The sequence below is a fragment of the Microcaecilia unicolor genome, chromosome 1 (assembly GCF_901765095.1).
Source record: "Microcaecilia unicolor chromosome 1, aMicUni1.1, whole genome shotgun sequence".
Lineage (NCBI taxonomy): Eukaryota > Metazoa > Chordata > Amphibia > Gymnophiona > Siphonopidae > Microcaecilia > Microcaecilia unicolor.
The window spans coordinates 543,297,987-543,320,889 of NC_044031.1; the positions used below are offsets into that span (position 1 = coordinate 543,297,987).

Consider the following 22,903-nt stretch of genomic DNA (forward strand, 5'->3'; position numbering starts at 1 on the left):
CAATAAAATAACTACCTTTATAACACTCTGAAATTAAATTAACTAAAACAATCATGCTCAAACTGTAATGGCATGAGCAATGTAAAAACTCTAAACCACCTTACAAAAGTGTAAGAGATCAGAACTGGGAGACTGTTCCATAAAACTGGATCCAGAAAGTAGAAGGAGTGATTACAAGTTATGGACAGGTTGTCCTCCTTTAGAGTTCACGTTGTCACAGTTGACCTCAACATTGGAGTTGATTTATGTTTCAACGTTTTTTTTATTGATGACAAATCATACATCACAATTTCACTTTTGCACAACAATTACAAAACAATCTTAATATTTCAAAACTGGAGCTTAGCAAAAATTAACAGATGTATAATATTGCTGACAGTCCGCAAACTTTTAGTTTTAACCCCCCCCCCTCTTCCCCCCTGTTTTATTCCCTTTTGTGGTTCAGTCTATACAATAAACTGCTCAATATATAAAGTGGGTGCAACAGCAGTCACAAAAAGTCTTGGAGCCATGCCGCTCCAAGACTTGAACCTATGAACTGACCAACTTCCGAAAACTGCTGAAGACCCATCTCTTCGTCAAGACATACCACAAAGACCAAAACATGTGAAATCCACACATATATCTAATAAGCAATGCTAAGAACGACTTACACTACATCACTATCATGCACTCCATTACCATACACCCAATATACTTCTGTAACACTAAATGTCTACTCTCCTTCATTTCCACTATCCACGATAAGTCTAAAACAAGAGAAGGTATTCTCTGCAGCCTATCTGTGAGATGGAAAATGCTCTCTGAAGCTGCTGCTATAAGTTGTTAGCATCGACTTTATTATTCACAAGCAATAGGGAATCTGAAATCCCAAGAAATCCGAATTAGTATTCGTATTCTTGTTAGTACGTATCAAATATGAATACGTGTCCACATTTTTCTTCGCAAATAACACGAATTCCAAATTAGCATTTCATTTTCAAAACAAACAAACAAAAAGGTAATGATCCACCTCCGTTCCTTACCTTCCCCATCGATTCTCCTACCTTTGAGCCCTCCTCCAGCTCTGACAGTGGGTCAGACACGGAGCAGTGACAGGGTGGGTGGGGGCCGTAGGAGATAAGAGCCAGAGGAGCAGAGAAAATAAACTGAGAAAGAGCCCTTCAAAAGAAGAGCAAAAGCCTTGGCACCCAAACTTTTCCCCTTACAGGTGGGGAGGGAGAGAGAAAAAGGTTGGCCATGCTGCTCCAAGACTTCAACCAGACCAGCTGCAGCTTCTGTTGCTGCTCTCCAGCGCACCGAATCCTCACCGTGATCTTCATGATCCTCCTGACTCTGGCCATTTTATTCGGAAACGTGGTCACCCTGGCCGTCCTGTTGAGCAGGAAGCGCTTCCACACTCCTCAGGGCTACCTAAAGATCTCCCTGGCCGTGGCCGACCTAGCCCTGGGCATTCTGGTGGTGCCCTTCTCCGTGTACGTGGAGATCTCCCTCTTGTCCAGCAGCGACTCTTCCTCCCAGGACCGCTTCCTGGCGGCCTCCTCCGGGCAGCCTTGCTCCGTGGTCGGCCTGGTCTTCGCCGGCTGCACCTTGGTGTCCATCAGCACCCTGTTCCTGTTGACTCTAGAGAGGAGCGTGGCCATCCTGAAGCCCTTGCACAAGGAGGCGGTGGTGACCAGGAGCAGGACGCTGCACCTCATTCTGCTCTCCTGGCTCTGCAGTTTCTTCTTGGCCCTGTCCCCCATGCTTTTCAGCGGGGGAGGGCTCGTAATGGAGTACAACAGCTGCAGCCGCCTGTGTACCTATGCCCCGGCTCCTGCCTCTCCCCCTCACCTGTGGCATCTCCTGCTGCTCTTCCCGGCTTTTGATTTTAGCCTCTTGGGAGCCACCTTGGTGATCAATGCACTGTCCTTCACCATCATCCGCCAGTACTCCAGGAGGAGGAAGCGGTTGGCAGGGAGGGAGCGGGAACCCCTCAAGCTGGCCTTCTCGGACATCAAGGCTGCCAAGACGATCGGGACACTCACGGTGGCCTTCACCGCCTCCTTCACTCCCATCGCCGTGTTCGTGGCGGGCAACGTGGTGGGCTACCAGTGGTGCACCTTCTCTTTCTTTGCTTTCTGGATCCTGACCAGCAACAGCTGCTGGAACGTGGTCATCTACTGTGTCCTGGACCAGCGCTTCCGCCAGGGGGCTCTCCGACTGCTGCCCCCGCTGCCTGCCCGGAGCCCAGGGCTGCAGTTTCGGCTCTGTTAAAGCAGCCGGAAGAGCCCCAGAGCCGAAGCTAGGAGACGATCTATCGGGTTGAGATACACCCGATCGGAAATTGCATGGGATGTGCTGCTGATCCAAATGCAAGGGAGGACGGATAACTTGCAATTTACAAGGAAACTTTTCCCTCACTCTCTGTTAAATTAGCTAAGCTATCATTCTCTTTTTTATTTTTTTATTTTTAATACTAATTCCGAAAGGGTTCTCTAATTCCAGTAGGCTGCACATTCTAGCTGAATCACTCCTGTTGTACGACGAATGATTTCCAGTTTGCTGCAGACTCCCAAGTGAAATTTACGCGTGGACTGCTCAGCTCAGCCACTGTACCTACGCGCTGAAATCCTAAAATCGCACGCTGGCTCCGGTTCGATGCTAATCCTTAAGCAGCGCCCAGATGAGTCAAGGTGAGAAACTCTAGGCAGTTAGGGATATGACAAGTTCTGTTAGTGGATAGCAGGCGGAATATTAATACATATTTGCTGATAATGAGCGCAAGTTTTGATGGAAGTTGACTAGTTTGGAACTGCTTGATGTTTTAATAATATTCAAGGAACATATTATCTATATATTTATTTTATTTTATTTATATCTATACTATTTATAGTTGTACACATACCTCCTGAATATAAAGCAAGCCAAGTTCCAGTCTCTTAAAGGAAAGGTTGGTCTAGGTCAATCAGAGGTGGAAACGCTTGAATAAATTAGACCCCTATCGTGAAGCTTAATCTACTCTTTTATCAATATTCATTCTTTAATCAGCTGTTTTCCAAACGAGCGGCAGTTCGAGGTCAGTCTGCTTTCCAGGCTTAGAATGCACGATTGCCTGTCTTCATAGGGGAATTCATGGGAGGAGGCAGAGCCAACTAATTCTGATGATTTTCCCAGGAGTTCCAAGAAATACACTGCATTGCTGCTTTAGAAAAACTGAAGCAGGGTGTTTTGTTTTGTTTTTGTCCCAAAACCTGTTTAGTAAGAGCAAGATAAGCCTCGGGGAAAGAAAGTGGGGTTTAAGGTAGCAGTACTCAGAGTAGCAATCTTCGTGGTTCTCGATTCTGTTTCCACTTTGGGTCTTATTTCAGGTATCTTTCCTTTTTCATGCTACAGTAATTGTATACTTTTTGGGAATAAAAGCCATATACATTGTTCTGAGAAATGCTCCTCCCAGTTCTCATTCGTCTGTTTGTGCTGTCTTCATCCTATACATGTACCACAATTTATATCTATAAGGGCTCTGAACAGGTCTGCCAAAACTGTGCTCTAATTCATTTAGATTCAGGGAGGCTAATTTTCTAACCATTATACAGCAATTTTAGTAGAGAGTGGTCCTGACTCCCCAAAGGTGGAAATAAGGAAGAGGCTGAGAAATCAGACTGGTTAGTACAATTCTGGTAAGTGGAGGAGTATTCTAGTGGTTAAAGCACTGCGCTTGATTATACAGGGGTACCAGGTTCAAATCCCACTACTGTTCCTGGTGATCAGTGGGCAAATCACTTAACTCTTTTGCCTCAGGCACAAAATTAGATTGTGAGCACTCCAGGGGCAAGAATGTAACTCACCTTGAGCTACTACTTTAAAAAGGTGTGAGCAAGTGCAAAGTGATGCATGTGGGAAAGAGGAACCCGAACTATGGCTATGATTCCACATTAGGAGTCAGAGATAAGTGCAGTATCATTTGATAAGTGATCCATGAACCAACTGATTTGAACATTGTTCAGTACATCCAGCATTGTACAGAGAGACATTTTTTCAGTGTAACTTTTGTGGACATTATGAACTGCAGTTATATTCACTGCAATTTATGTATATGATGCAAAGTTATATTTATTATTATGGTTAATTCTAAAAAAAAAACATAGGTTTAAATGGGTGATTGGTGGATGAATGAAGTTTTAATTGGTATTAGTGGTATTGGTATTAGTGTCTTATCACACTTAAACCTTCACTCACAGAAAATGTTATACCGAATGTTCTTTTGCTAAGGTTCTATCACCCTACCAATTTCCCGTTGTCTCTTTCCATTGTTCCATTGTTCTTTTCCTTGTCATATTCCCTAACGACACCTTGACTTCGTCTCGCTTAACTTCTCACAATGGAATCCATAACTGGTTGTAACAAACTGCATTTCCATTATTTACAATGTATTGTAAGCCACACTGAGCCCACAAATAGGTGGGAAAATGTGGGATACAAATGCAATAAAATAAATAAATAAATAAAAATGTGTGAGGGCACTTAGATATAATAAATGGGTGTTTTGTATTTCAAAAACAGCTACTGGAGTTTTAGTGTGTTATAGTTACTTTATTACTCTGGTATTTCATTTAAATCCCTAATTAGGTGGATTGCCTAAAATGTAATGCCTAAAATACAGGATCATGCATTTGGACTGCAAAATTCAAGGAAGTGGCACAGTATAGGGGGTGATGCACTTCTATACATGAAAGAACAGTGGGGCTTGTGGGTGATCATATCTGTAAGCCTGTAAGGTGTCCAAATAGGTTGTAAAAGTGATGGCAAAAGCCAGAAGCATATTTGGATATATATGCAGAGGAATGGTCAGCTGGAAGAAGGAGGCGATACTACCTCTGTATAAATCTTTGGTCAGACCTCATTAGAAGTACTGGAGGTCTAGAGACCACACCTTCAAAAAGATATAAATAGGATGGATTTGGTCCAGAAGGTGGTTACTAAAATGGTCAGTGAAGTAAAATATTTCAGTGTTGGCAAAAGGTTGAGTCTATTATAAAGAAAAAAAATGAATATATAGACAAAAATGGTTTAATGGAACAGAGTCAACATGAGTTTAGCCAAGGGACATCTTGCTTCACCAATTTGCTATTTTTTTAAGGCATGAAAAAAACATGTGGATACAGGTGAGCCAGATGAAGTAGTGTATTTAGACTTTCAAAAAGCTTGACAAAGTCCTTCCTGGGAGACTTTGGAGCAGAGGTGATCAGAAAACCATGGTATAGGAGGCAATGTCTTGTTGTGGACTGGGAACTGGTTAGGATAGAAAACAGAGTAGGGTTAAATGGACAATTCTGTCAGTAGAGGTGAGTGAATTGTGGAGTGCTACAGGGATCATTGTAAACTGCTTAGCACTGATGTAAATTGCGGTATATAAAATTAATAAATCCAATCAAATCCAATCCAATCTGTAATGTGACTGGGGCTTTTAAAATATTTATAAACAATGTGGAAATGGGAACAATGAATGATGTCATCAAATATGCAGATGACACAAAATTATTTAAATGTGTTAAAACACATGCAGACTGTAAAAAATTGCAGGAGGACTTTGCAAGATTGGATCATAAGAAGATAAGTGTCGCCATACTGGGACAGACTGAAGGTCCATTAAGCCCAGTATCCTGTTTCCAACAGTGGCCAATCCAGGTCACATGTATCTGGCAAGATCCCAAAGGAATAAAACTGATTTTATGCTGCTTATTCAAATAGTAGATGAACTTTAATGTGGACAAGTGCAAAGTGAGGCACAAGAATAATTCAAATTTTAAAAAGGAGATAGAGCAACTTTAAACTAGAACCTGGGGGAAGACTGACAGTCGTTCAAAAACGCATGGTTCGGAACAAGATATCTTTCACCAAAACAGGGAAGATAGGGTATCCCGATAGAGAGGTTGCAACAGAGACCATAGTAGACCAGGTGTCTGTAAATAAAAAGCAGACAAAAGATTGCAAGTTAACACTGTCAACTGCTGAGCAAGATGTAAATAGGAACAACAAACATAGTTTGAAATGTCTATATGCAAATGCCTGAAACCTAAGAAATAAGATGGGAGCGTTAGAATATATTGCACTAAATGAAAAATTAGATATAATAGACATCTCTGAGACCTGGTGGAAGGAGGATAACCGGTGGGACACTGTCATATCGGAGTACAAATTATATCGTAGTGATAGGGTGGATTGAATTGGTGGAGGAGTAGCATTGTATGTTAAGGAGGGCCTTGAATCAAATAGATTGAAAATTCTGCAGGACACAAAACACATCTTGGAATCCCTATGGATTGAAATTCCATGTGTAAAGGGGAAAAGGATAGTGATAGGAGTGTACTACAGTCCACCTGGCCAGGATGAACAGACGGATGCAGAAATGTTATCAGAAATTAGGGAGGCTAACAAACTGGGCAACACAATAATAATGGGTGATTTCAATTACCCTGATACTGAATGGGTAAATGTAATATCAGGGCATGTTAAGGAGGTAAAATTACTTGACAAAATCAAGGACTGCTTTATGGAGCAGCTGCTACAAGAGCCAACAAGAGGAGGAAAAATTCTAGACCTAGTTCTTAGTGGAGTGCATGATCTGGTACAGGAGGTAATGGTGCTGGGGCCACTTGATAACAGTGATCATAATATGAACAGATTTGATTTCGGCTTTGGAGTAAGTATACACAGGAAAAGCAATATGTTAGCATTTAACTTTCAAAAAGGAGACTATGATAAAATGAGAAGAATGGTGAAAAAATAACTTAGAGGAGCAGCTACGAAGGTCAAAAATACCATTCTGGAAGCCCAGGCCAAATATATTCTGTGTATTAAAAAAGGAGGAAGGAAGACCAAATGATAGCCGGCATGGTTAAAAAGTGAAGTGAAGGAAGCTATTAGAGCTAAAAAAAAAAGAATCCTTCAGAAAATGGAAGAAGGATCTGACTGAAAATAATAAGAAACAGCAAACACATTAAGAGAAGCGCTGGGGTTTACTAAGCTGCTAGCGTGGCTGGTTGTGCACTAGTGCTGACCCAGCCCATTCACTTTGATGCCATGTGGAAGCTGCTAGTGTGGCTTAGTAAACAGACCCCAAAGTTTGTCTCAAAAAAATGGGTAATATTGATGCAGAAGACTAGAATCTTGAGATTTACTTCACCTGGCAAGGCATTTACAACTGAACATGTAATTCATTCTAGAGATGTTAAACAACGTCTGTGCTGAGAAGTAGTTAGATCTGTACTCAAACCACAAGATTGCTGCTAGAGGTCACAACAGCCATTTTAAAGGGGCAGCTGTGATGGGCAAGAGCACATAGGTATCGATCCTGCCCATTCTCTACTATACCAGGGATCAGGCAGGTAGGTCCAGGGGGACTTGCTGATGTTCTGAGGGTGTGAGAGGGGGTATCAGAAGGTGGGGTCTGTTGATGTTCTAGGGGGTAGGAGGGAGGGAGGATCAGAATTGTGTTTGTGTGTGTGTGCGTGCGGGGAGGGGGGTGTTCAGGACCTGGCTGCATATCCTTCTGTGGGTCCCAGCCAATATTCAGCTGGGACCTGCATGAGTGTCCTATGTGGGTCACAGCCTAAGATCTGGCAGCTACCACATGCCAAATTAGCCCTAAATATTCAACAGTGGTGTTCAGACATGGCCCAGCACTGAATATCTTGGGCTAACTGTGCCTGCGACAGGCTGAATATTGAAGGGACAGCAAATGAATTAAGCATGGCTGCCAGGTAACAAGGTAGTGGCCATGCACGACGCTCAGGATGCTGTGCCACCTTCTTGGCTGTTGATTGGCTGTGCTGGTGGTGGTGGGGTGTCTTGTGACAATGCCTGTGCATTGCTGTGGCAACACTGGGGGTCCCCCCTGGGATTGGCTGGCCTTGGAGGGCGGAGTTGCTTTTCTCGACACTGGCCTATTTGCTGCCTGCCTTGTGAGCTTTCATTGTCAATTCTATGTTCATGTTATTGCTGTCACAGCTGGTGGAGGAACCCAAACCTAGTGAGAACTTCTTTCCTGCCTGGAGAGATAGAATACGGTGTTGGGTCAACTAAATTGAAGACTGGGACTAACATGGCTGCAGCTCAGGTGGAACATGGCAGGTGCAGTGCTTGTAGAAGGTAACCCAGAAAATGCACGCAGTGCATGGCCTAGCTGGTGATGGAAAGAAGGCAGGCCAATTGTTTCTGTGTCAAGATGACACTGATCCCTTGCTGGAACAAGGCAGCAAGAGACTTATTTTTGGACTATAGCTGAAGGCTTGGGTGCTTCTAGGATTTCTGTGTTGAAATGATTATGAATAAAGCTGTGGCTTAATGGTTGGTGACATGTGATGGGATTGGAACCTGCCTATGTTAATCAAGTTAGCATTGTAATGAGAGTAATCCGCTAGCATGCATTCAGTTCATTACTGCTCCTTTACAAATGTAAAGGAATCAGGGTTAGGTGGCAGATTTAGAGGGTCAGGGCGAAGCGGGATGGGGTATGTAAAAAAAAAAAGCATAATTTGCTGTTCGGTGATGTTCTGATAAAAATGTTTGCTTCTATACTGCGGTTGTTTTGATGCATTGTATTATTTGCTAATATAGTTCAAACATAAATTTAAAAGGACATCCTGTAAACTGGGTGATTGTGAGAGTGGGATGTTTGACCACGGAAATTCAAATCCTGGAGACAAGAATCTTAAAAAGCTTGTTTATAGATGAAAAGACTCTTTAAGATTCTTGTCTCCAGGATTTGAATTTCCGTGGTCAAACATCCCACTCTCACTTACACTTGTGTTTTCCCGTGGGGAGTTCGAGTTCTCCGCTTGGCTGCGGATTCTTCTGAACATAAACTGGACGATAACATTTACATGTCCATTGAATGCATATATGTCTAGAATATTAGCATATACACATGTAGTTACACACTGACATGCGCATATGAAAGTATGCTGCCAAAGTGTTATTCTGTAAATATGTGACCTCCTTGCATAGCGCATAATTATAAGTGGCACATACACATGGGTGGGGCATAGGCAGGATATAGGCAGGGATCCCACTTATGCATGTATCTTACAGAATACCCCATTTTATGCACATTGGCCAGTGTACCTGCAGACACCTAAATGTTAGGTTTGCTGATATGGGTTATGTTAGTATTCTATAACAGAGCCTAGATTCTGATCTAGTATAGGCGCCTTCCATGCAGACTCAGGGCACCTAGAGACACCCAGTGATAGAATTGCCCCTTAGTGCACAATAAATTCATTTACTTTGTATTAGCCTACAAATTCATTTGTGTTTATACATGAAACAGAGTTTTAATGTGCATCAAAGAATTTTTATTAAAATAAATGGGTGAAATGAACCAAAAAATATCTGTAAATCAGGAAAAAGGGACTGCCACATATTTACTGGTCCTCCCCTTAGGGGTCCTTTTACTAAGGAGACTTAATGCATTTAGAGCATGCTAATGATTGGGCGAATGATGTACAGCATCGTTTCCTCTATGAATTAAAGGACATGTTCCGGTCTTGAAGGCTCCTGGTGCTTTTACTTTTGTATTGCTTGCTTTGTACTTTGTATCTGTCTCTGGGGCCCTTTTACTAAGCCACGTAAGCATCTACGCGCGCCCAACATGTGCCAAAATGGAGTTACTGTCTGACTACCACATGGCTCTTGCGGAAATTTCATTTTTGGCGCACGTCTGAAAAATATTTTTAATTTTTGAGCACGTGTCAAGTGGCATTGGGTGCACGTAGGTCATTACCAGTTACCGTGAGAGACTTTACCGCTAGATCAATAGCTGGTGGTAAGGTCTCAGACCCAAAATGGATGCACGGCAATTTTAATTTTTGGCAAAAAAAGGCTTTTACAGGCGCACTAAAAAATGGATTGGCGCGCACCCAAAACCCACGCCTACACTACTGCAAGCCATTTTTCAGCTCTGGCTGTAGCACACGTTAAATGCCAGGGAGCCCATAGGAATATACCCCTGGATTCTATATAGCACACCTAGGGGCCTTTTACTAAGCCACGTAAGCGTCTACGCACGCCCAAATGTGCCAAAATGGAGTAACCATCCGACTACTGCATGGATCTTGTGGTAATTTCATTTTTGGCGCACGTCTGATATGCGCATCTGAAAAGTAATTTTTATTTTCGGGCACGCATAATGGACGCACGCTAAGTGGCATTTGGCGCATGAGGGTCATTACCACCTGGTTACCGCGTGAGTCTTTACCACTAGGTCAATGGCTGGCGGTAAGGTCTCACACTCAAAATGGACGCGTGACAATTTTCATTTTGCCGCATGTCCATTTTCGGCAAAAATAAAGGCCTTTTTTACAGGTGCGCTAAAAAATGTATTGGCACGCACCCAAAACCCATGCCTATACTACCACAAGCCATTTTTCAGTGCGCCTTTGTAAAAGGACCCCCTAGAGATCTGCACCGAAATCCAGGAGTATTCTATAAGTGTGAATAACTTAATTGGCTTAACAAGCTAATTAGCGTTGAAAACAGCACTTAACAAGCAATAATAAGCACTAATTGGTAATAATTAAAATTTATGCACACAACTCACTAAGCATATTCTGTAATGAACTGCACCTAAATTCTAATGCACGCAGTTGAAAAGGGGAATGGCTATGGGTGGGGAAATGGGTGTATTGTGGGCGGTTCAAAATTTACGCTTGTAGTTATAGAATATGGCCCAGTGCATGTAAATCTATATGCAGGGATTTATACCACCTTTTCATTGGTGTAAATGGAGGCGCTGGGATAACTACATGCATTCTATATTCCCTGCCTAAATCTAGGTGCCACTTACAGAATATGCTTAGGCAGAAATGCTTACCGCATGGATTTTTTTTAGGTGCCTTATATAGACTCTAGCCCATAATGGGAGCAATGGCAATTAGTAGCACACCTTAGTAAAAGGATCTCTTAATTCACAAAGCTAATCTTATAAAAAAATTTTCACTTCCCGGTCTACCTCCATAATTCCCTCTATTGTATCCTCCTCTTTCACTTTAGATTAATGTTTTGGAAAAATTATCTCACTTTTAAAAATAAATTAGACAGAAAACAGAGGGTAAAGTTAAATGGTAATTTTTCTCAATGGAGGAGAGTGAACAGTGGAGTGCCGCAGGGATCTGTACTGTGACCGGTACTATTTAACATATTTATAAATGATATGGAAATCAGAATGATGAGTGAGGTGATCAAATGTGCAGATGATACAAAACTATTCAAGGTTGATAAAACCCATGCGGACTGTGAAATATTGTAGGAAGACCTTAGGAAATTGGAAGATTGGACATCCAAATAGCAGATGAAATTTAACGTGGACAAATGCAGGGTGATGAACATTGGAAAGAATAATCCAAATCATAGTTACCTGATGCTAGGGTCCACCTTGGGGGTCAGCACTTAAGAAAAAGATCTGGGTGTCGCTGTAGATAATATGCTGAAATGTTCTGCTCAGTGTGCGGTGGTGGCCAAAAAAGCAAACAGGATGCTAGGAAGTATTAGGAAAGGGATGGTGATTAAGACCGAAAATACTATAATGCCTTTGTATCACTCCATGGTGCGTCCGCACCTTTGAGTATTGCATTCAGTTCTGGTCGCCGTATCTCAAAAAAGATATAGTGGAATTAGAAAAGGTTAAAAGAAGAGCGACTAAAACAATAAAGGGGATGGAACACCTCTCGTACAAGGAACGGCTAAAGAGTTTAGGGCTCTTCAGCTTGGAAAAGTGATGGATGAGGGGAGATATGATTGAGATCTACAAAATCCTGACTGGTGTAGAACGAGTAGAAATAAATCAATTTTTTACTCATTCCAAAAGTACAAACACTAGGGGACACTCAAGGAAGTTACATGGAAATACTTTTAAAACAAATAGAAGGAAATATTTTTTCACTCAACAAATAGTTAAGCTCTGGAACTATTTGCCAGAGGAGATGGTAACAGTGGTTAGCATATCTGGGTTTAAAAAAGGTTTGGACAAGTTCCTGGAGGAAAGTCCATAATCTGCTATTGAGACATACATGGGAAGCAACTGCTTGCCCTGGGATTTGTATTATGGAGTGTTGCCACAATTTGGGTTTCTGCCAGGTACTTGTGACTTGACTTTGGCCACTGTTTGGAAAACAGAATACTGGACTAGATGGATCATTGATCTGACCCAGTATGGCTACTCTTATGTTCTTATACCTATATATAATGACACTATGTACAAAATGCATAGACTTGTTTCCTCTTTACAAATTCCCTAAAATGAGATTTCCTCTTTTGTAGCTGCCATCACGAGTGGAAGGTGAATAAAAAGGCAGTTTGGACATAGAGGCAGAAGAAAAGCTGAACTCCAGCACTGATGGTTTTATATCTCCAAGCTCCGATCTTGCTACTGGCTGGAATCCTTCTTCAAATCTTTTAATAAAGCAAAATCCAGACACCAATGTATCCTGTGTACCAATGGGCATGAGATCTTATAAAAACTGCTTAAATTTGTGCACTATTAAGAAATGTAATTGTTTTGAACAAATATGTCTTGAGTATTTGTGGTCTCAAAGGAAAAAAATACCAGTGTGTAAGATGTTAAAGACACTGCAGCGGTTGCAGTACCATTTTCTGGTGGGAATTGTTAAGAAAAAGAAAGATGGAGTATGTGTAGAACTGGAACATGCATGTGAAAAAAAGCAAGGAAAGCCTTTTAAGAATAACCGAACAGTGGCCCCAAAATAAATGCAAGACTTGTGGAGATGGTGGCCCTCCAAGCCAGATATATCCAGCTACAAGGACTTCATCAGCAGAATAAGGGTTATTTCTTCTAAAATGCACTAAAATTTGCAGTTAATGTGGCTTAACAAGGGATTATACCACATGGTAGCTGCAAATTTCACAGGGCACCTTTTGGGGGCATTCCCATTATTTTTACTGCAGGTCATGCATTAATGTTCCCATTAGTGCATGATACCTGCTGAGAACTAACATGGGACCACTTACCGCCTCCTATTTAGGAGGCGGTAAGTAGTCTTGCATTCTCTGTGTTAGGCATATAGGGCTAGATTCTATAAATCACACCTAAAATTTGGTTCCAAAAAAAATTATGCCTAAGCATGTTCTATAAAGTACGCCTAAATTTTGGCACAGTTTATAGAATAAGCCAAGCTTATTCAAACCAGTCTGCATGACTAAATTTGGTATAAATGCCTATGCCTAAATTAGGCGTGGACTGGGTGTATTCTATAACAATGCACATAGATTTTAGAAACGTTCACAGCCCTCCCATTCCATGCCAATGGCCTCGCCCCCTTTTCAGCTACGTGCTGATAGTTCTGCTCATAAATTCTAATTTTAGAGTGGAGGAGTAGCCTAGTGGTTAGTACAGTGGACTTTGATCCTGGAGAACTGGGTTTGATTCCCACTGCAGTTCCTAGTGACTCGAGGCAAGTCACTTAACCCTTCATTGCCCCAGGTATAAATAAGTGCTTGTATATACTATGAGAGGCATTTTTGAAAGGGACATCCAAGTTTTGATTTGGACGTCCTTGCAAAACATCCTGATCCAGGGGCAGGGAAACCTGTATTTTCGAAACAAGATGGAAGGCCATCTTTCGTTTCGAAAATACCATCAGGGATGTCCAAATCCTTAAATTTGGTCATCCCTAGATTTGGTCGTCCCTAGGCATGGACGTTTCTGATTTTCGGCAATAATCGAAACCAAGGACGTCCACCTCAGAAATGACCAAAAGCAAGGCATTTGGTCATGGCAGGAGCCAGCATTTGTAGTGCACTGGTCCCCCTGACATGCCAGGACACCAACCGGGCACTCTAGGGAGCACTGTAGTGGACTTCATAAATTGCTCCCAGGTACATAGCTCCCTTACCTTGTGTGCTCAGCCCCCCAAAACCCACTACCCATAACTGTACACCAATACCATAGCCCTTACGGGTGAAGGGGGGGCACCTAGATGTGGGTACAGTGGGTGTGTGGTGGGTTTTGGAGGGCTCGCTGTTTCCTCCACAAACGTAAATAAAAAGGGAAATGGGAGTGAGAACTAGGCTATCCAAAGACAGAAGTAACGACAGTTTTGTCTAGTTCGCGATCCAACCTCATTTTACCACAAAGGTCTTTTGTAAGACCATCACAATTCCATGTTGTTACTTCTGGATTTTCATTTTTCAATCAAGTTTTAAAGACTCCTGATGTAGGCCATCTGGCCGAAACACAACGTTGTGTCGTCAGTTTGTGTTTGTGCAAAAGATCAACCTTGAGTTCACTACCAAGGCACCTCTTCCTCTTCACCCTTCAACCCTCTCCCTCAATCAACCAACCAACCCAGGCCTCTTTCTCCTCCTTTCCTGATATCACTGAGGAGGAAACCGCCCGCCTACTTTCCTCCTCGAAATGCACCACTTGTTCCTCTGATCCCATCCCCACCAACTTACTTAACACCATCTCTCATACTGTCACCCCCTCCATCTGTCATATCCTCAACCTCTCCTGCTCCACTGCAACTGTCCCTGACACCTTCAAGCACGCCGTAGTCACACCTCTCCTCAAAAAAAACCACTTGACCCTACCAGTCCCTCCAACTACCGCCCAATCTCCCTCCTACCCTTCCTCTCCAAAATACTTGAGCGTGCTGTTCACAGCCGCTGCCTTAATTTTCTCTCCTCTCATGCCATCCTCGATCCGCTTCAATCCGGTTTTCGCCCTCTACACTCGACAGAAACGGCACTCTCTAAAGTCTGTAATGACCTGTTCCTTGCCAAATCCAGAGGCCACTACTCCATCCTCATCCTCCTTGATCTATCCGCTGCTTTTGATACTGTCAATCATGATTTACTTCTTGCCACACTGTCCTCATTTGGGTTCCAGAGTTCTGTCCTCTCCTGGTTCTCCTCCTATCTCTCCCACCGCACCTTCAGAGTACACTCTCATGGATCTTCCTCCACCCCCATCCCGCTCTCTGTTGGAGTTCCCCAGGGATCTGTCCTTGGACCCCTTCTTTTTTTCAATCTACACCTCTTCCCTGGGCTCACTGATCTCATCTCATGGTTTCCAGTATCATCTTTATGCTGATGACACCCAGCTATATCTCTCCACACCAGACATCACCGCTGAGACCCAGGCCAAGGTATCGGCCTGCTTATCCGACATTGCTGCATGGATGTCCAACCGCCACCTGAAACTGAACATGTCCAAGACCGAGCTTATCGTCTTTCCACCAAAACCCACTTCTCCTCTTCCTCCACTCTCTATCTCAGTTGATGGCACCCTCATCCTCCCCGTTTCATCTGCCCACAACCTCGGAGCCATCTTCGACTCCTTCTCTGCGCATATCCAGCAGATAGCCAAGACCTGTCGCTTCTTTCTCTTTAACATCAGCAAAATTCGCCCTTTCCTCTCTGAGCACACCACCCATACTCTCGTCCACGCTCTCATTACCTCTCGCCTTGACTACTGCAACCTACTCCTTACTGGTCTCCCACTTAGCCATCTATCCCCCCTTCAATCTGTTCAGAACTCTGCTGCACGTCTTATATTCCGCCTGAACCGATATACTCATATCACCCCTCTTCTCAGGTCACTTCACTGGCTTCCAATCAGATACCGCATACAGTTCAAGCTTCTCCTTCTTACCTACAAATGCACTCAGTCTGCAGCCCCTCATTACCTCTCTACCCTCATTTCCCCTTACGTTCCCGCCCGTAACCTCCGCTCACAAGACAAATCCCTCCTCTCAGTACCCTTCTCCACCACCGCCAACTCCAGGCTCCGCTCATTCTGCCTCACCTCACCCTATGCTTGGAATAAACTTCCTGAGCCCTTACGCCAAGCCCCCTCCCTACCCATCTTCAAATCCTTGCTCAAAGCCCACCTCTTCAATGTTGCTTTCGGCACCTAACCTTTATACCTTTCAGGAAATCTAGACTGCCCCTATTTGACTGACTGTACATTTGTCCTTTAGATTGTAAGCTCCTTTGAGCAGGGACTGTCCTTCTATGTTAAATTGTACAGCGCTGCGTAACCCTAGTAGTGCTTTAGAAATGTCAAGTAGTAGTAGTAGTAATAGTAGTGTTTTCAATAAACCTTGCTTCATTTCACCACTCCTGCGGTCCTGTCTTTGGATAGCCTGGTTCTCACTCCCACTTCCATTTTTATTTGTGTTTCTCCATGAGACCTATTGAGTTCTCCACATACATGGATTCTCTTTAGTCCTCCACAAATGTAACAGGTGGAGGGAGGGGGGGGGGGGGAATGGGGTTGGGTCCGCCTGTCTGCAGTACACTGCACCCACTAAAACTGCTCCAGGGACCTGCATACTGCTGTCACAGACCTGAGTATGACATCTGAGGCTGGCACAAAATATTTTGAAAGATGTTTTTTGAGGGTGGGAGGGGGTTAGTGACCACTGGGGGAGTAATGGGAGGTCATCCCCGATTCTCTCCGATAGTCATCTGGTCATTTCGGGCACCTTTTTGTGTCTTAGTTGTAATAAAAACAGGTTTGGGTGAAAACGTCCAAGTGCTCATCAGGGACGTCCTTCTTTTTTTCGATTATGGGTCAAGGAGGTCCAAGTGTTAGGCACGCTCAGGTCCTGCCTTCGCTATGCCTCCAACATGCCACATTGAACTTTGGCCGTCCCTGTGATGGAGTGCAGTTGGGGACGTCCAAAATCGGCTTTCGATTATACCGATTTGGACATTTCTGTGAGGACATCCATCTTCCGATTTGTGTCGAAAGATGGACGTCCTTCTCTTTCGAAAATGAGCCCGTATGTAAACTGCTTTGAATATAGTTACAAAAACCACAGAAAGGCAGTACATTAAGTCCCATTTTCCTGTCCCTTAATTAGGGTCCATAATTGCAATGTAATTGGCAATTATTGGCATTGATTAGCTTGTTAGTTAATTAAGTTGGAAAGCAAATCCAGAATACGACTGGATTTGTGCACGCAACTTAAGTCATGCTATATAGAATCTGGGGGGTTAGCATCTGGTAAGTATAATATGCTAGCTAGCTAATGCTTTCATTTCTACTCTCCACCCATGCCACACTCCCTGAGGGAAAAAAATCTGAAAAATGCAGTAATGAATGGTTTAATGTTTGGAAGCAGGCAAACTATTGGTGGTCATGTTGACCAAGCATTAAGGGATTAACACCTTTTACTAAAAGTGTCACAAATGTATTTGGGTAATTCTGTCCTTTTCAGATAGGTCTGTGCATTACTGCAGTGTCTGTAAAGGACCCTCGTTCTGTGCAAGCTGAATTTCTTTCTTCAAATCATGCTGAATGTGTACATTTTTTACCTGTCAATATCAGCAGTCTATGTTTATAAAATGTTTGTCATTATTCACCCTCTAGAGATTACATTTATGGGAAAGTTAGCAACGTGGGCTACCATTAAGCCGAGTTATTTTACCAGAACTTGTGCTATTTTAACACAGGTCCCATTTTATGCTATGAGACCTGGTTACTAATAACTGAGGTTAACAGTAAAATAGCCTATCTTAATGATAACCCATGTCGCTAACTTCCCCCTCCTCCCTTAATTTGGGTGAATCAAATCCACTGTGATCATGGGAAAATGTGGAATATGTTCATGTGAATGTTCTGGAAGTCTTTTATTGAAAACCAGGTTGGACTGTAAAATATGGCAAACAAACCTCATATAAACAGTAAAAGAATGAAAAAGAAACAACCAGTGACATCAAGAAATACTGGGGGCCCTTTTACCAAGCTGCAGTAAAAAAAAAAAAAGTCCTAATATAGTAAACATAGTAACATATAGTAACATATAGTAACATAGTAGATGACGGCAGAAAAAGACCTGCGCGGTCCATCCAGTCTGCCCAACAAGATAACTCATATGTGCTACTTTTTGTGTATACCCTACTTTGATTTGTACCTGTCCTCTTCAGGGCACAGACCGTATAAGTCTGCCCAGCACTATCCCAGCCTCCCAACCACCAGCCCCGCCTCCCAACCACTGGCTCTGACACAGACCGTATAAGTCTGCCCAGCTCTATCCTCGCCTCCCAACCACCAGCCCCGCCTAATGAGAGACTTCCCTGCACGCTAAACACATTTTTACCGTGGTGGGAAAAAGAGGAATTTTTCTGTGTTTGTATTTGCAGGTCATGCACTAATGCTGTCTTTAGTGTGTGGCAACTGCAAATGTAGGAGCCCTACCGCCTCCTATTTAGCAGTTGCTAAGGGCTCCTGTGTTAACTCCATGTTAACCTGCTACCCCCAAATTCTATATAAAGCGTGGCGAATTGTGCATGTTAAATTTGGCACGCGCCAATTTACACACACACCTTAACTGAGTAACGAGTGTAAAAGTTATTTCTTCTACCCTTCCCCAACCCTATAGAATGTTCCACACAGTCTTATGGTTAGGGAAAGAAGAAGCAGTGGAGTCCACACAGATAGATATGAGAAAATAGTATTTATTTTCAGGCACTTACCAAGCTGGAAAATACAGACTATGAGCTTTTCTGATGGAAGAAATACAAAGACTGTACATAGGTACTATCTCTAAGCACTTCTTCAAATGCATTCAGCTGACAGCCACTTCTTATACTTTTCTGCCTACATACAGTTCCAGCAGAATGCTAATCATTAGTTTTGATCACTGATCAAGATAAGTTGGGAGGGCCAAAGCTAACTAGCATGTTTCCACTTGCTACATCGGAGTCCATTTCGCCAGCAACCTTTATCTTATCATACCAGACATCAAAAACTGCAGAGAGCTAACCACAAACTTCAGTAAACATCTTCCATGGAAAATTGCCTCATGTTCCTGTATTTGCAAAGCCTGTCAGCCTAGCTTGTCACTAGAGCTTATGTGCCTAATGGTCACACAGAGGCTGTACTTTTTAGACTTATACTGTCAGCTTCAGGCTTCAGGACTTTGGTTCAGAAAAGGCCTAGTGGATTCAAATTGGGCTTGTTTAGGTGAGGGTAAGGCTAGACAATGAGAGCCCAAAGAGCAAAGAGACCTGCACGGGGTATATGGAATGACTACTGTAGATAAACAAGTAGGGATGTTCAAGTGATATGCTTTAAATGGAAGACAGATGATCTTGAATTCAAATTGAAATTGAATTTGGAGCCAATGAAGTGAATGTAACAGTGGTGTGATATGCTTTGTCCAATAAAGGAAACAAGAAACTGTGTTTTGTAAAGTCTGAAGACAGCGGAGCTGATATTTAGTGATACCGACATAGACAGGATTACAGTAATTCAATCTGGAGATGAGAAATGCATGGAGGAAAGGTCAGAATCAATGATTGTTCATAAGTAATGAAAAGAACTGGATGGTTGAATTGGGCTATTAAATAGAACTGGTATGAGCAAAGGTTTTGGGTGAAAACCAGACATCTAACCAGTGACTGTTTTCTCCAGGTTCAGAACCACTTTAAAGCCATTTAGAGAGAGCAGAGAGTCAGGATTGTAGTGGTTGAAGATCGGGATGTAATGGAGATGTATGGAAAAGCAGAAAGATATCATCAGTACAGCAAAATGCCCTGATATTAAAGTCCTGAATTAGTGTAGAAAGTGGGCTTAAGAAGATATGAACTGAAAAGGAATGGTTTAAAAGGAATGAAGAGAACCAATCAAGCACATCATCTCCCGATCCCTGAAAAAAAATGCCAATATATATGTGTATATATCTTAGCATGGATCTTGCACCTAACTATAGGCGCCAATTACTGAATTCCACCCTTTGTGACACATATACTTACTTACAAAGTAGCACTTAGGTGGATCTTTGGGATTCACACACATATATATCAGCATTTTTTTCAGGGATTGAGATGGGTGGTGATGTTCCTGATTGGTTCTCTTCATTTTATTTATTTTTGTTACATTTGTACCCCGCGCTTTCCCACTCATGGCAGGCTCAATGCAGCTTACATATTGTATACAGGTACTTATTTGTACCTGGGGCAATGGAGGGTTAAGTGACTTGCCCAGAGTCACAAGGAGCTGTCTGTGCCTGAAGTGGGAATTGAATTCAGTTCCTCAGTTCCCCAGGACCAAAGTCCACCACCCTAACCACTAGGCCACTCCTCCACTTTGTTTCTTTCAAACCATACCTTTTTGGTTCATATCTCAGGCCAAGTCTTTAGCCTACAGCTTTTATCATGTAGGGTTCCCAAGGGCTCTATTTTTTCTCCTTTATTCTGTAACATCTTTTTAAGCCCACTTGCTACACTAGTTCAGGACCAATGAGGGTCATAGGGGAATTAGAAAAGATTCAAAGAAAGGTGATCAAAATGATTAAGGGGATGGAACCTGTCTCATATTTATTTATTAGATTTATAGTTTAGTTTCTTGGTATTTGCTATACCGCCTCTGCTAACTTAGCAGGTCAAAGTGGTGAACACAGTAAAAATTCAACTAGGTGGGTACAATATAAACATATATAATCATAAAACATTATAGAATACAAAACGACTTCTACATCCCATATCCATATAAAAACTCACTCAGTCAGTCCAGTACTACCTGCTGAGCACATAGTATCATCTAAGGCAAACAATATCAGGCACTCATTCCAAATGTCAGCATATACAAAAAAGCCTTTAGTAGCCTCTTAAAGGTGTCAGGCATCATTCTTAGGTAGATACTAATTACACCAGACTATCCTATGTTCAATGGTTCATTTTTTGTTTTTTAAAGTTTGCAGTGCTCAGTCGTGCTGAAGTGCCTTTTAAACCATAAAATATGGGGTAAGGCCTCAGCTGCCAAACATCACAGCACAGCACAAGATCTGTTATACTTAAAAACAAGGAGAGGAAGGAAGGACTTGTGCTGTGATGTTTGGCAGCTGAGGCCTTACCCCATATTTTATTGTTTAAAAGGCACTTCAGCACAACTGAGCACTGCAAATTTAAAAAAAACAAAAAATGAACCATTGAACATAGGATAGTCTGGTGTAATTAGTATCTGTCTATTAATAACCAACACCAGGTTATGTTTAACCTTGATCCCTAATTGAGAAAATCATTCTTAGGTACCCAGGGAGGCAATTCCAGCCTTCAGGATAAACAATCAAAAAGGCGCATTTTCTGATCTCCCATAATTAGACTCCCTCACTGATGAAACTACTAAAAAACCTGCTCCAGAAAATGTCAACATACTCCTTGGCTGATATAGGTATTCAGCACCATTAACAAATACTGAGGTTCCTGTTGTTGTCATGCTTGATGTAGCAACGAAAATATTTTAACCCATATTCTTTCATGAATAGGCAACCAATGAAGCTCAGCTAATACAGGTCTAATTTGCTGAACTTTAGCAATGCCATAGAGCAGGCAGGCTGCTGCATTCTGAACCAGTTGCAAAGACTGAATGACAGACAGTGGGAGACCCAAAAACAAAGAGTTACAACAATCAAGCGTCATCTGTCAAAACCGAACTTTGCACCGTAGATCTAAAATCTGCCTTTGTTAGCATCAGCTACAATTTTAACAACTGCAACCTAAAAAACCATTCCTTCACCAGTATCCAAACATGAGGATGCAAAGAAACCACCCTGTTTACTAAGCCACACGGCAATGCTGACATGGCCCATTCAAAGTGAGTAGTCTGTGTTGGCATTAGCTCACAGCAGTCACTAGCGTGGCTTAGTAAACAGGGAGAAAGTGCAGAATCTAACATATGAAAGGCTTAAGAAGTTAGGCATAAGCGGTCGGTGGCCCAACTGTTTGGGGAGCCTAAGGGGGGTGGGGTTAGGGGTGGGGCCATGGGCGGAGCTTACATCCATAATTGTCTGACAACACACAAAAAAAAAATAAGTAAAAATAAAAGTCACAATTAAAACCTTTTATTAAATTTAGATATTAGATATGTATATGTCAAAGAATAAAGTGGTTGCTCAAAGCATATACTAACCACAATCACTCAACTGCAAAACACTATGCACAACTTTGTGCAAAAACACACTCAGAACCTTACTGTACCATAAATATTACACTGGGCAGACCCTAATACACCAATATACCACCATACGGAAAATGCAGACCGTCAACAATATGAAACAAGGGATCATAACATCACAATTCTCATGTAGAGCCACAAAACACCCTTTTAGGGTGGATAGTGTTCACAATGAGCTCCTTTTATTAAATGACCATATGTAGATCCTTCAAGAGGTAGAGTGTCATGATTTAGGCTCTACACCCTTTCTGATGTTTTGGTGCCACCTCAGTAAGGCCAACACACAATCTCTCCACTGCAAAACACTACACAAACTTGTGCAAAAACACACGCATAACCTTACCAAACCATAACAGCACTAATTCCAAGGACAGGACAAGCTACAACCTTATGCGTGGAAAGGCAGCACTGTAATTACACTGGGCTCTAAAACACCAGTACACAACCTAATGAAACAAAAACAAAACAAAACAAAAAGGGCTGCAAATACTACACGCTAGCAGAATACTGCATCTTGATCACGCATGAAAAACACATGACACAACAGATATGAAGGCAAAATACTGAACTGGAAAGTTACCTCAAGAAGTCAGACTCAGCATGCAGCAATACTAGAAAAATTGAAACTTACATGCAAAATATCACAGATGCACATTTTCAAAAGCTGACATATTCCAATTAATAAATTCTGAATTTAAAAATGTTTTCTACCTTTGCTGTCTGAGCATTTAGTTTTTCTATTAGCTTTCGTCCCAGTGTCTTCTTTCAATTTGATATTTTTTCTCTCACCATGTCCACGACCCTTCTGTCCCCTTATGCGTCCTGTCTACCATCTGTAGCCCTGTCCCTATCCTTTCTCCAGTTTCAACATCTGCCCTCAAAGTGTTCCAATCCAGCCCTTAAATTCAGCAATTTCCCCTCCATCCATATCCAGCATTTCTC

The 22,903-nt window shown here is 42.3% G+C and overlaps 1 protein-coding gene and 1 long non-coding RNA gene across 2 annotated transcripts; both read left to right on the plus strand.

Annotated features, from left to right (window-relative positions):
* Positions 1 to 1,035: 1,035 nt before the first annotated feature.
* Positions 1,036 to 2,256, plus strand: LOC115479093 (adenosine receptor A3-like). The gene has a single exon (XM_030216845.1). The coding sequence runs from the start codon at positions 1,240 to 1,242 to the stop codon at positions 2,254 to 2,256; it is 1,017 nt and encodes a 338-aa protein (XP_030072705.1). The 5' UTR covers positions 1,036 to 1,239.
* Positions 2,257 to 8,001: 5,745 nt separating this feature from the next.
* Positions 8,002 to 12,454, plus strand: LOC115479149. Its single transcript, XR_003943620.1, has 2 exons — positions 8,002 to 8,130; positions 12,298 to 12,454. It is a non-coding gene; the product is annotated as an uncharacterized LOC115479149 (long non-coding RNA).
* The last annotated feature ends 10,449 nt before the right edge of the window (positions 12,455 to 22,903 follow it).